The 14321-nt window shown below is 37.3% G+C and overlaps 3 protein-coding genes across 3 annotated transcripts; all 3 read left to right on the top strand.

Annotated features, from left to right (window-relative positions):
- Positions 1-941: 941 nt before the first annotated feature.
- LOC135144240 (P2X purinoceptor 7-like) lies at positions 942-1469 on the top strand. Its single transcript, XM_064076220.1, has one exon. It carries the CDS (start codon positions 942-944, stop codon positions 1467-1469), a length of 528 nt encoding a protein of 175 aa, XP_063932290.1.
- Positions 1470-8616: 7147 nt separating this feature from the next.
- Positions 8617-11931, top strand: LOC135144239 (uncharacterized). Its single transcript, XM_064076219.1, has one exon. It carries the CDS (start codon positions 8617-8619, stop codon positions 11929-11931), a length of 3315 nt encoding a protein of 1104 aa, XP_063932289.1.
- A 1-nt stretch (position 11932) lies between these two features.
- LOC135144238 (uncharacterized) lies at positions 11933-13709 on the top strand. Its single transcript, XM_064076218.1, has 5 exons — positions 11933-11969; positions 12037-12579; positions 12630-12731; positions 12805-13014; positions 13093-13709. The coding sequence occupies exons 1-5, from the start codon at positions 11933-11935 to the stop codon at positions 13707-13709; spliced, it is 1509 nt and encodes a 502-aa protein (XP_063932288.1).
- Positions 13710-14321: the final 612 nt, after the last annotated feature.

Raw genomic sequence — 14321 nt, 5'->3', positions numbered from 1 at the left:
ACTTAGTTTCACCTACAATTTAATTTTGAATCTGCAAAACCGAATGCTTTGAAATCTTGCAGATGTTTTAAACATATGATAAGCATAATAAATTTGTATTCAAAATATATTTACTTATCCCCTCCAAAAAATTGATGACGTCAGCCCAAAATTTTGCCAAATGAATCCTCTCTAAAATGTCCAAGATTAAACATAGTAGGCTTTGCTTAAATGACATTTTGTTATTGTCAGTTTCTAAAAACATAATCACTATTGTGCATTGTTTGTATTTAAGAAAATGTATTTGAAAGAGTATTTGCTTCATCAAAAAATCCTGTGCAAGAGGAATCAGAACCCAGAAATGTCCTTTCGGACAATCCTTGGAAATTTCAAAGCCGATGATGGCAAATGTTTTGAATAACTTCAGTTAACGTTTAACTATTAGTCGCAAACCAGATTCAGCCAGAAAATCTGGTGCTGCATGTAAAATTATGGAAAAAAAGTGTTAAAGTCCTTCAAACGAAATCCCAATGACTTGTGAGAGATGTGGCCAAAAGGATTTAAAAAAATATATATTTGGAAGAATGCTTGAAAAAGGGGTACATTCTGCGCCTTCTATGTCTAACAAGCACGCTTTTGTCGTTAGAATCAGTTGAGTCATTGCTTGCAAACATATTTTTTTCTACTACTATACTAATAATATGTAATAAGCCATTCATTTTTTTTTTATTAAAGGCACACTAAAGTTAAAAAAATCGATTTTTCGTTTTTAGTCGCAATATGTAGCAGCGTAAATACCGATTCGGCTCCCGCAAGTTGTGTATTATTTTGACGAAGGAGTTCCGAGATACAGCGATTTTAAAATCTCGCGTGACGTCATCTGCTACACACCAGACTAGCTGCTGCGGTCGCATTATACGGGCGCGACACGAACAACCGACATTATTGACAAAGTTCTTAAAATGGAAGGTGTTTGTCCTTACTCATTTGAGCCCCGATATTCCCAAACAAATCTGGAGAAGAAGAATCCGGGAGATATAGACAAATTTAAAGGAAGAACAGGAAATCTGTTGTGGTGCAGTTGCGGTTTTTGTGTCCAAGTGCAGACGGATATGGAGAGTATTTGTTGCAACGATTTCGAACAAATTTGCACTGTTATGGGTAGCTGTGATTGCATTACGTTACATTCATCTTTTGAAAAAGTTGTCCTAAATATTGACACTCTCACGGTTGCTCGTTATCATTTGTTATTGCATGCCTCTTCCTACGAGAAAGAAAGACTGAAAGAGACCACAAATAATTTATGGCGACATATTGCTTATAAGCAATTTGTTTATTGGATAAATGGGTGGGTTCCTTTAGGTAAACACAATCGAAAAATCATTCCTTCATGTGTTATCCAAAAAATTAGAGAAGAATACCCGGAGGCTGACAATAATTACACTGGATTTATACCAACGCAAGGAGAAGATGCCAATTATTTTGATTAGACAAAGTGTACTTGTAATTTACGAATAAAATGAACATGTTATACGTGTATTTATCTTTTATTTAAATAATAAATAAGTGAGAAAAGTTATAATTTTGGAAAACTAAAAATGTAACTTTAACATAGCGAATTTTGAGAAAAATAAACAATTAACTTTTATAACAATTTTTAGTACTGAATAGTACTATAGTATCATAGATTTTTCTAAACAGGAGTAGAGCCAAATCTTGAGTAATATTGTTGTCGGGTGGTATCTAAAGATGGTTTACTAACTGGTGCAATATTTTCAGGTACCACTCCAGCGTATTCCGCTTGTTCATCAACATCGACAACGTAGTCACCCCTTGCCAAACTGCAGACATTTTTTACGAGATCTTGTCTCCAGTCATAATTTTTTTTTTCTGTATATCTTCCGATACACCCATTTTCCCGAGATCTTCGAATACTTTTGAGAGTCGCTAACAACGTCTTTCGATACGTTAAAATTATGGTCCAATATTGCTAACATACCTCGCAAAACCATACCATCATAAGAGAAATGACTTCTTTTTGGCAAGTACTTTAATCGCTCATTATGATACGATTCTAAGGCGCCTGTATGGCAATATAAATTTACATGGCGTAAATCACATAGAAACTGCTTATTGTCAACAATAGATTTCAGCATAGTAAAATCGTTGGATTTAGGCGATAGCCATGCTACATCTCTTGCATCTTCTTCGGCTATAGGTTCATGTTGACACGCTGTAAACCTATTGCCCTCCCACGAATGGATATTACAGATATGGTGTAGAACCGACAAGAATTTTTCTATAAGTAAATCTGGATCACCACCACAAGTTTGTGCTGCCCACCATAGGTGATTGACGATGCTTGACTTCCAAGCGGCCAGAAGAGGAGCCTTCTTTTCTACAGTTTTGATTTTTTTCGCCAAATTCTTTGCCATATGCCATACGTCAAACTGGTGATTGAGTTCCGAATACTTAGTACGTAATAAATGTCGGATGCCTCGATGTCTGTCTGACAAAAATACACTGATTTTTAAATCTTCATGAATTAATTTATGGAGAATTTTGTCACATGCCGCCTTTTCTAAATCGCCTGTAACCATACCTTTTTGAACGACCATAAAGTCTATAACTTTTGTTGTATTCAGGTCCATTATTGAATATGTGGCGTATTTGGCACAAAAACCAGGCGAATCGTATTGCCCATCTCCGCTAATTCTTGTTTCTACATTTTCCTCCGATTTTAGGGAAGCAAATATTGCACTCCTTTGCTCACTGAAAACCTGGCGTATGACAGGTCCTACAAAACGCCGAACTACTGAATTAAATGTTGTAGCACTAACGGTTAATAATCCCATAGCCTTGGCAAACATTGTAAAATTTTCAAAACTCAGACCTGTAGAATAAATGGCAGCGCACAGTTTTATTGTTCCTACAGAAAATTTATTCTCTATAGGCTGAGAGCGCCAGATAAAAATATGTTCAGCTACGCAAACAGTTTTTATGATTACCATTGATCCTCGTTTTGAATGGGTCACTGCACTTACGCGTTTTCCACAAATATGACAAATTTTAAATAATTGTAAAATATTCTGTCCAAAAGTTAAAACTATGCAATCGTTCAAAGAAACAATATTATCATTTGCAGTAACGTCTAGTTCTTTTTTGTCCATTTCCAAATCGGTTCCTTCAGAACTTTTTTCATCAAAGCTATCCGAACTGTCATCTCTATCACTCCATTCAGCTTCATGAAAAGATGCATCAAGATCATTTTTTTGTTTGTTTGTGACATAATTTTTAAATATTTCTAAGCCGATTTCACACTGTATACCAATGTCTACACTACTATTATTATTACTTTCTATATCATTTAGTTCGCTCATTTCAGAGTCTGAAGAACTATACACTTCTTTATATGCAATCTTTCTACACATTGTCTGAGACTGATGTTTACTAGTCCTATTAGTGGTTGAAGTACTTGAAGTGCTTGCTATTTCTTTATTATTTGAACTATACATTTCTTTTAATTCTTTTTTTCGCAAATAATTTGAAACTCTTCGTATTTTTGTGGAAGGTGGAGTTGATTTGCCTGTTAAAAACAATGACGGGACTGCAGTGTTTTTTAATAATGGCAACGTTTTCATGTTCGGCATTAACTTTTTCTTCAAAGAATTTTCGTAATCATCTTCCGTAAAGTGCAAAGAACAAATGCGGGTATACTTATTTGGCAAAAAATTCTGACGTTTAATTTTGACTAACCATGTTTTATAAATTTCGGGATATTTATTTTTATCAGGAAAGACGTGGAATGAAAAATTCTTGTCTCTTTTTGGATTATTTGAACATCCCACAACACAGCAACAAACCATATTGATGATGAGTCAATGCAACTGCAACACTACATTTACCCTTCGATCATATATTATCTAGATATGGTGTGAGCACCTTTGTTGTGAAGCCAACATGACTGGGGACGCGAGACGAGGTGGTAAACATCAAGCGAAAATCGCCCTTCGGGACTGCGTCTCTGATTGGTTGTTGACGTACCGTCTTCAATATGGTGGTCGTCACTTGAAAACAACAGCTGAAGTGATCGAGTTGAAAACGTGATACAAAGTGAACTATTTACATAAAAGTGATAAAAAATAAGAGAAATGGGAAGAATTTGTTTTTTGTGTCGAAGAAGTTTCGAAAAAGCATCGACATGTTCCTATTATCGGTAAGTTTTACCAGTGTCATCCACGTGGTATTTATTTGGGAAGCCAGTGGTGTAGATTCTACAAAATGAGATAATTAGAACAACAAAAATGTGTTAATTAGATAACCAAAACCAGTTGGACGATGTATTTAATAAACAATAATTATACTAGGTTTCCCTGTGATCCAGAACGGAGAAAAAAATGGTTTGAGAATATAGGAATGCAGCTCGTTCACACAAGAAATATTTACTTGTGTGCAAACCACTTTGCAGCGACCAGTTTTTATATACAGCCAGGGGGAATTCATAGACTAAGTAAAGATGCCCTGCCCTCGAAGATCCCTTCAACAAGTGGACTTTCAGAAAGCGACTCGACAGAAGCAAAGTGTGTATTATTAAATTGAACTGGTGACAAAATATTACCAAATAAATAAAGTTCCAGCAGTTCGTCACAAAAAACAATTAAAGAATGTGAGCAAAGTACTCAGCAGCTGACAACACAACAAGCAGACTTGTCAATACTAGCTCAACCACTATCATGGTCTTCGGAAACTTTGACAGCTACAGAGTCTGTGGATGAAGCAGTCATCACTAGACAACCCGGTGCAAGTATGAGTCAGTCCATGGGTCCACCAAAGTTCAGGTATTCAAAATCATACATGAGTTACATGCAGCCATGTTTTATATTCATTTTGTACGAATGATTTGTGTAGGTTGGGAAAACGAAAAATAACTTCAGTACAGGGTAGTATAAAAAGTTCGACCACAGAATCACTTGACTCTGTTAAAAAAACTAATGTCCCTAGTAGACCTTTAATGAAAAGGTATGTATTGTCTGTTCTATCTTGCAACTGTCACTAATTATCATTTACTGTCTAGGGTAAAACGTGCACGATATATAGGTGATTGTTCAACTGATGAAATGTGAACTCCTAGAAAAGCGAAAAGAAATTGGCAAATAGCCAAAAAGACAATAACGATTCAACGTGCCAAATTGAGATTATTTCAACAACGAACAAGACGCCTCAGAGCAAGAGTATCAAATTTAAAATCATTATTGAAACATTTGGAATCCCAGAAGTTAATTAGTGAAAACACGTCGTTAACTGTTAAGGTAGTGTTTACATTCATAAGAGATAATTGTGAAAATGTATTGAAATGTTAATAATTTTAGGGCACAATACCTGAGTCATCAACAAATATATTAAATCGTTTTGTGCAAGGTCCAAAACTCCAAAAATATTCATCAGATTTGCGTGCGTTTGCTCTCACTTTGAATTTTTATTCAAGTAAAGCATATGAGTATGTGCGTACTAAATTCAATAACAGCTTGCCACATCGTCGCACAATTGCCAAGTGGTACTCTTCAGTAAATGGTGAACCAGGGTATACTTCTGAAGCAATTAATGCTCTAAAAATCCAGGTTGCAGAACAAAACAAAAAACAACAAAAACTCATATGTAACTTTGTTTTTGATGAGATGGCAATCCGAAAACAAACAGAATGGACGGGCCAGAAATTCACAGGATATGTAGACCTAGGCACTAATATAGCATCGGACTCACTTCCAGAAGCAAAAGAAGCTCTTGTGTATATGTTGGTAGCCTTAAATGCCCACTGGAAATTACCGTTTGCTTACTTTTTGATCAATTCATTAACTGCAACAGAGAAAGCTCAGTTGGTGAACAATCCTTTAGAGTTTTTGACTGAAAGTGGAGTTATAGTTTCATCTTTGACATTCGATGGCACAGCAACCAATTTAAATATGGCTACAATTTTAGGAGCTAAATTGGATAATCCTAGTAATTTGCAAACATTCTTTATGCATCCATTATTGCAACAGAAAATTTATCTGTACCTAGATGCTTGCCATATGTTGAAATTACTGAGAAATTGTTTGGCAAGCCAAGGCCGACTCATTGACAAAGATGGACGTGTCATTTTATGGGAATATTTCGAGAAATTAGTCAATTTACAAGCAACGGAGGGTCTTCAGGCTGCAACGAAAATACGAAAGCGTCACATTGACTGGACGCGCGAAAAAATGAAAGACATTTAGCAACAGTGTCGCAGATGTTTTCATTTTTTTGGAAGAAGATATACAGCATCCAGACTTTAGAGGTGTAAGTGCTACAGCAAACTTTTGTCGCGTTATAAATAATTTATTTGATATATTAAATGTACGTAATTTTGCCTCCACTGCACAATATCGAAAACCATTAACGCCTAAAAATTGCCATTTCGTTTTTGAATACTTAAATTTTTGCAAAGAATATATTATAGGGATTCGATTAAAGGACGTACCAATTTTACAGACACATAGAAAAACAGGCTTTTTAGGTTTCCTGATATGTATAAACAGTCTTATTAACATGTACAGAGATTTTATTGAAGTAGAAATACCTCTTTTAAAATATATTCTTAGTTATAAGCTATCTCAAGATCATCTCGAGATCTTTTTCAGCGCTGTGCGTAGTCGAGGTGGTTCAAGTAATAATCCTACAGCGCGACAATTTGAAAAGCGAAAAATAAACCTTTTTATTCTTATTAACTAAACTTCTGAACTAAAAAAAAGTTCGACATTTTTTTTTTTCTTACCCTTAGGGGTAGAATTTTTTTTTCAAATTTAAATGGGACCAACTTCGAGGCCTACTCTATCCAACAAAGAAAGAATCATCAAAATCAAATCGAGAACCTCCTCCTTTTCGTCGGTTAATAAAATTTTGTAGTTATTAGGTTTGTTGTCTTCCATTGTTTATGTATAATAACTATGTTTCACATATTTCTATTAGTATTTATATTAAAATACAGTTCCCCAACGTGACTTTGTATTAATTTACCTCACGGTTTTATTTTTATCCTTTGGATCCCAATAGACGAGCCGCCCTGGCAGTCAGTTCCTCTCACCCCCCTACCGTTATGTTGGCTTCATACGACATACCCGAGGAGGGTGGAATAAGAACGGAGGGAGCATGTCGTATGCTTTCAATGGCACGGTTTTGGCCCAAAATCAACTACCGCAAACACCGTTTACGATCAGTCTGTCGACTGTGCGCATGTGCGAGCTGGCTACCAAGCTCGAGAAAAGCCCATCGTACTCCATGGGCGTACATCTCAGTTATTTTGTTCCATCACGTGCTGTGTATCTTTATACTTTGAGCCGTTTTGTTTTTAATAAATTCAACATGGTGAACTGCAAACTTTGTAAGTCGTGGAATGGAAGTAAACAATCTGTGAAAAACAGACTTAGTTTTCATAAGTAAGTAATAAATGTAAAACTTGAGTAACTTTGTCCGCCACGGTTTAGCGATTCTCTCGAAAGTGGGGGCGTGGTTTAGCTGAGCGCGTATTCCAAACACCGTCGTAAACGGTGTCTAGATTTCGGACGGTCGGTGCCACATTTTTCGACCGTACTATCCCTCCGTTCTTATTCTACCCTCCTCGGACATACCCTACAACTGGCCGCATGCCATGTCTAGCTAGTATATGGTCGAAGCATTTACCACATTTTCAACAAAATAATCTTACTTACCATATATAAAATACACAGTATAAGTAAATAAAAGTAAATAAAGTTGTAAATGCAGATACGAATAGGTAATCTTGATTTAATGAATAATTAACCGAGAGAGAACTTGAGATGAATTGTATCGCCGTATTATGCTTCGCGCCGCCCGTGTAACAGATGACGTCACACGTTCAACTAAAGACCGCTGTTTCAGGGAAATAAAACTAAAAATAAGAGCTGCCGTTGCATCCTTCGTATAATAATACGATAACTGTTAATTGTTAAGTAGTAGTTGCAATTTGCCGCCTTTGTCGCAACTCAACGCTCCAAAGATGCCGACTTCCTGGCGGAGCGTGTAGTCGGATCTCTTTGGAGCGGCTCCCTTTGGGGCGGCTCTCTTTGGGGCGGCTCTCTTTGGGGCGGCTCTCTTTGGGGCGGCTCTCTTTGGGGCGGCTCGCTCCTTTTGAAGAATTGGCGGCGATCACAGGAGAAGTCGGCCTAACCCCCACTTATTTTTATACTTTGTGTTAATTTTTAATTTTAAGACCAGTAGCGATGTAACCACCGCAAGCGAAACAATAAACCAAGTGTAGCAACACAAGACTTTCATTCTTAGTTCTATGAACACAAAATACGGCTGGAAAAAGCTCCAGTCGTCAACATATGGTCCTTCGAGCCGGATATTGAACGCAGTGTCAATATTCGACATTCGGGAAACGTGCTTGTGCAAGTGCAACGCAGTTTCTCCCAACATCTTCATAATCAACAAATTAATAACCATCACATCGCTACATTACTACGCTACATCCAAGAGTTCTTCTTCATCATCGGCACGTCACCGACACAGGTTTGTGGATCACTACTTTTCTTCTTTACCATATTTCCACACTCTCCTTTGCATGTGCTGTTGTAATTAATATCGTGTTTCATTACAATGGGGGAAATTAAACTTTTGGTTAGAAGACGAGCTGCGATTAAAACTAAATTAACTAACTTTTGCAAATTTATATCGGACCCCGAAAATCAGAACAGAATTGCTGAGATAGAAGAACGAATAAGTGCAATCCAACCTTTGTTAAAAGAATTTGAAAATATCAATTTAGAAATTATAGAAACCGATGAGTCTCATGTTAAAGATGAGGACTCATTCGAGTTCGAAAATAAATATTTTAAGGCCATCAGCGAGGCCAAACAACTTATTCAAAAAAAAGGTATCGAAGTAGACACAGTTGCTCAGGCAAATTCGAATCAAAACAAACCCGATTCTATCTCCATCAAATTGCCTGAAATTTCTATACCGGCTTTCAGTGGTGCATTCACGGAATGGATCAGTTTCAGGGATTGTTACAAATCACTTATCCATGATAATCAAAGTTTAAATCCAGTTCAGAAATTCCATTATTTGCGAGGTAGTTTGACAGGAGATGCACAAAAAACAATTAGTCACTTAGCACCAACCACAGATAATTACTTGTCAGCATGGGATTTACTAACGGAAAGATATGAGAACAAACGAATTATTAGTCAGCATCATATTAGAGCATTATTTTCACTACCACATATCAATTCAAGAGACTCAAAATCCTTACGTTCGTCCTTACAGATCGTTAATTCTAATATCAAGGCTTTAGATGCTATAGGGCGTCCCACAATGCAATGGGATGATTTGCTTGTTTACTTAATTTCTAGTACATTTGACGAGAGTACCACTATCGCTTGGGAAAGTACATTAAATAGTACCATTCCAACTACAAAAAATATTCTCGATTTTCTTACGCAACGATGTCAAATGTTTGAATCTTTCGAACTAAACCAAATGAGCAATAAAATGAATACAAATAGTTCAAACAAACACAAATCTTACCTCCACAATAATCAGTTCAACAATAAATCTGCAAGCCATATTGTAAATGTGTCGCAGACCAATCAGATTACGTGCAACTATTGTAAATTACAACATAATATTTTCAATTGTCAAAGCTTTCTAGGCTTAACCTCTGAACAGAGAATAAGTGAATGCAAAAAACGTAAACTTTGTATTAATTGCTTACGTAGCGGACATAAGGTAGAAAACTGCAATTCGAGCAATTGTAGAAAATGTAACCGTCGCCATAACACACTATTGCATGTAGATCTTAATCAAAATAATTCGCCACAACCCTCCTCGTCATCGATGAGTAATTGCGCTCAAATCTTAAATAAAAATGTTGTTTTATCAACAACACAACTTTTAGCATTTGGGGACGACAAAATTCAGGGTAAGCAATTTCGAGCCTTATTAGACAATGGATCAGTTTCAAACTTTATAACAGAAAGGGCGGTGAAAAAGCTAAATTTGCGCAATATTCATAATATCCAATTGCCTCTCATTGGCATCGGATGCAACTCTTCAGTAATTAATCATGCCGCAACAATTCAAATTGCATCCGTATGTTCGTCATTTAAAGCAACATTAGATTTTTTGATAGTTCCAGAAATAACGGGAAACGTACCCAACTCGTCATTCCCCACTTTACAAAATTTACCCGATAACATAAAATTAGCAGATCCGTTTTACAACTTATCGCAGCCCGTGGAAATTCTTATCGGTAACGAAATATTCTGGAACATTATTTGCATAGGACAAATCCGCATTCACCGACACGGGCCGGTTCTTCAAAAAACACAGTTTGGATGGGTTATTGCGGGAGTATTGAATAATTTCAACACAAACACTTCAACTTCTTGCAATCTTTCAAATACAGATCTTGATGTACACCTCAAAAAATTCTGGGAATTAAAAGAAGTGACAAACATATCCGACCCAGTTTTTCCTGGCGATAATCGCGACCCTTGTGAAAAGGTATTCATCGACACTTTCACGCGAGATTTATACGGCAGATTTCAGGTGAAACTGCCCATCATAAACGAACCTCCGGATTTGGGTTCTTCGAAGGAAATTGCACTAAAATTATTTTATAATCTAGAGAAACGTCTACGAAAAGATCATAATTTGTTTGAACAATATTCAAAATTCATGGCTGATTATTTAGATCTAGGGCACATGACCCAAATAAATTATCCTGACGAATCAGGTTATTTTGTAAGCCACCATCCCGTCTACAACGAATCTTCCCTCACAACTAAATTAAGAGTTGTATTTAATGCATCTTTGAAAACAACTAACCATAAATCAATTAACGAAAATCTTATGGTTGGCCCTAACCTACAGCAAGACTTATTTAGCATTCTAATTCGGTTCCGAATTCACAAAGTTGTAATAACCGCGGACGTAAAAAAGATGTACAGGCAAATATTGGTGCACCCTGATCACCGCAAATACCAACAAATATTTTGGCGTTTTAACTCCACTGATGAGGTAAAGGTTTTTGAATTAAACACAGTGACGTACGGATTTGCGAGTTCATCATATTTGGCAACTAGATGTTTGCAAGAGTTAGCAAATCTCGAAAAACAAAACTTTCCTGAAGCGGCAAATATAATTTTACGGGACTTCTATGTAGATGATTTAATTTACGGGGCAAACGATATTAACCATGCATCTCAAATACTAAACGACATTAAGGGAATTTTAAGCAAGGGCGGGTTTGAACTGCACAAAATTAATTCAAATCATTTACCTTGCATAGACTCCACCTCAACACCGGGAATCATAAACCTTGACAAACAAGCTGCAGCCAAAACATTAGGACTTTTTTGGAACAATTGTAATGATACCATCCAATATTCGATCTGTTTAAAAAATCCTAAATGCCATAAAATAACAAAACGGGGAGTTCTGAGCACCATTGCTCAAATTTTTGATCCATTAGGTTTAGTAGCACCTGTCACAGTGACCGCGAAGATCATAATGCAGAAACTATGGTCACTCAAACTTAATTGGGATGAAAGCTTACCAGCGGAACTACACACTTTGTGGTGCGAATTTTTAAACGCATTTCCGGAATTAACCAATATTTCAATCCCTCGGCATGTAGTTACAAACAAGCATCAAATAGAAATTCATGGTTTTTGCGATTCAAGTCAAAACGCATATGGCGCTTGCGTGTATTTACGTTCCCAGAATCCCAGTGGGAACTATGAAGCACGAATTTTATGCTCAAAAAACCGAGTTGCCCCTTTGCAAACACAGACCATTCCCAGACTTGAACTGTGCGGCGCAGTTCTCTTAGCTAGATTAGTTCATAAAGTTAAGCAAGCCTTGATGTCCAGGAGTGTCATTACTGGACTGATTCCACTATTGTGTTAGCATGGATTCGAACGCAGCCTACACTATTAAAACCATTCGTATCACATCGGATATCAGAGATACAGTCCTTAACACCTGAAAATAATTGGCATCACGTTTCATCAGAACAGAATCCTGCGGACATTTTGTCCCGCGGGGATAATCCCCGTCATTTGCAGTCCTTCCAACTTTGGTGGAATGGACCGACCTTTTTAACTAGGACTGATTTACCGTACGAGCATTTAAATGATTCGTCACATGTTGATTTGCCGGAACTAAAGTTAACATGTTGTCTTGCGACCAAAAATTCCACCGAATTTCTACTACGTTACTCGGACTTTGATAAATTGTGTAGAATTACTGCCATAATAATGCGATTTATTCAGAATTTGAGAAATAAGGACAATAAAAAATCTGATCATGTAACAAGCAAAGAAATCATAGAAGCACATAATTTAATAATAAAATTAGTTCAAAAAGAAGCTTTTCAGGATGATATACATCAACTTAAGTTGCATAATCAAATCACGAGTAACAGTAAATTAAAAGGTTTAAATCCGTTTATTGATAATTCTGGTTTTTTAAGAGTTGGTGGTAGACTAAATCATGCTAAAATCAGTAATGATCGCAAGCATCAGTTGTTATTGCCGAGAGACCATTTTGTTACTCGTTTAATAATTGAAAAATATCATAAGGATAACCTTCATATCGGTTGTCAGGGAACCTTGTCTGCAGTACGCTGCAAATATTGGCCCATTTCAGCCAAAAATACAATTCGACGAACAATATTCAAGTGTCTAAAATGTTACCGCTGCAAGCCGGTACCATTCAGTCAATTAATGGGGGATCTTCCTAAAACTCGTGTAACACCTTCACGACCATTTTTTATTACAGGTGTAGACTATGGTGGTCCTTTTATTTTAAAAAATGGACACGGCAGAACCCAAAAAACCATCAAGGGTTATGTCGCTGTTTTTGTTTGCTTCAGCACTCGTGCCGTGCACATCGAGCTCGTATGCGAGTGCTCATCTTTAGCGTTTTTAAATGCATTGAAAAGGTTTATTTCACGCAGAGGTCAACCTCATGAGCTCCATTCTGATAATGGTACTAATTTCGTTGGGGCGAATCGATATCTAAAAGAATTGTTCCAATTATTTCGAACTAAATCTTTCGAAAACGTAGTTCTTAAATCTTTAACGAATATGGGTATTAATTGGCAGTTCATTCCTCCGCACGCTCCACACATGGGTGGGATATGGGAGGCAGCGATAAAATCTGTAAAGGGTCATTTAAGGCGCATTCTAGGCAACGTTCTTCTCCATTACGAAGAAATGAACACGATTTTAATTATGATAGAGGCATGCTTAAATTCCCGACCTATTACTCCACTTTCAAATGATCCAAACGACCTCTCCGCTCTCACCCCTGCTCATTTCCTCATTGGTGGTCCACTGACTGCACCCGCAGAAGAAGACTGTAGCGACATACCTACCAATCGCCTGATTCGCTACCAACTTCTGGAGAAAATTCGCCAAGATTTCTGGAGACGTTGGTCGCGCGAATATCTCCACTCGTTACAACACAGGGCGAAATGGCAACGAGTTCCAGCGCGACAGCCACAAATTGGAGACCTGGTAATAATCTGCGAGGACGGCATCCCACCCCAACAATGGCCTCTTGGTCGTATACAGGAACTGCACCCGGGAAGCGACAATCAGTGCCGCGTAGCAACGGTGAAAACAGTGCGCGGAGTGCATAAAAGGCCTGTAACCAAACTTTGTGCTGTGCCAGTTCAGTGATGAGTGAAAGACTTTACCCATTGACTAGTAACTTAGAGACATTCACTGGGGTGCATGCATGACATTGCTTCTTATTTTTTTTTGTTCTTATTTTGTCTGTTTGTTATATGTTTATTTCAATTTACTTATGTGGGCATGTTCATTTTGAAAGATATGTTCTTTCAACGGGGGGAGTTATGTTAATTGTTAAGTAGTAGTTGCAATTTGCCGCCTTTGTCGCAACTCAACGCTCCAAAGATGCCGACTTCCTGGCGGAGCGTGTAGTCGGATCTCTTTGGAGCGGCTCCCTTTGGGGCGGCTCTCTTTGGGGCGGCTCTCTTTGGGGCGGCTCGCTCCTTTTGAAGAATTGGCGGCGATCACAGGAGAAGTCGGCCTAACCCCCACTTATTTTTATACTTTGTGTTAATTTTTAATTTGAAGACCAGTAGCGATGTAACCACCGCAAGCGAAACAATAAACCAAGTGTAGCAACACAAGACTTTCATTCTTAGTTCTATGAACACAAAATACGGCTGGAAAAAGCTCCAGTCGTCAACAATAACAATACAAAATCTCAAGGTTAAGCAAATAAAAACAAAAACAATTTTAACTTTAGTGTGCCTTTAATTAAAA

This window comes from Zophobas morio, unplaced genomic scaffold (assembly GCF_036711695.1).
Source record: "Zophobas morio isolate AGI-343-1 ecotype UQ-CSIRO unplaced genomic scaffold, CSIRO_AGI_Zmor_V1 ptg000087l, whole genome shotgun sequence".
In the NCBI taxonomy this organism is placed as follows: Eukaryota; Metazoa; Arthropoda; class Insecta; order Coleoptera; family Tenebrionidae; genus Zophobas; species Zophobas morio.
This window is presented reverse-complemented; position numbering and strand designations above follow the sequence as displayed.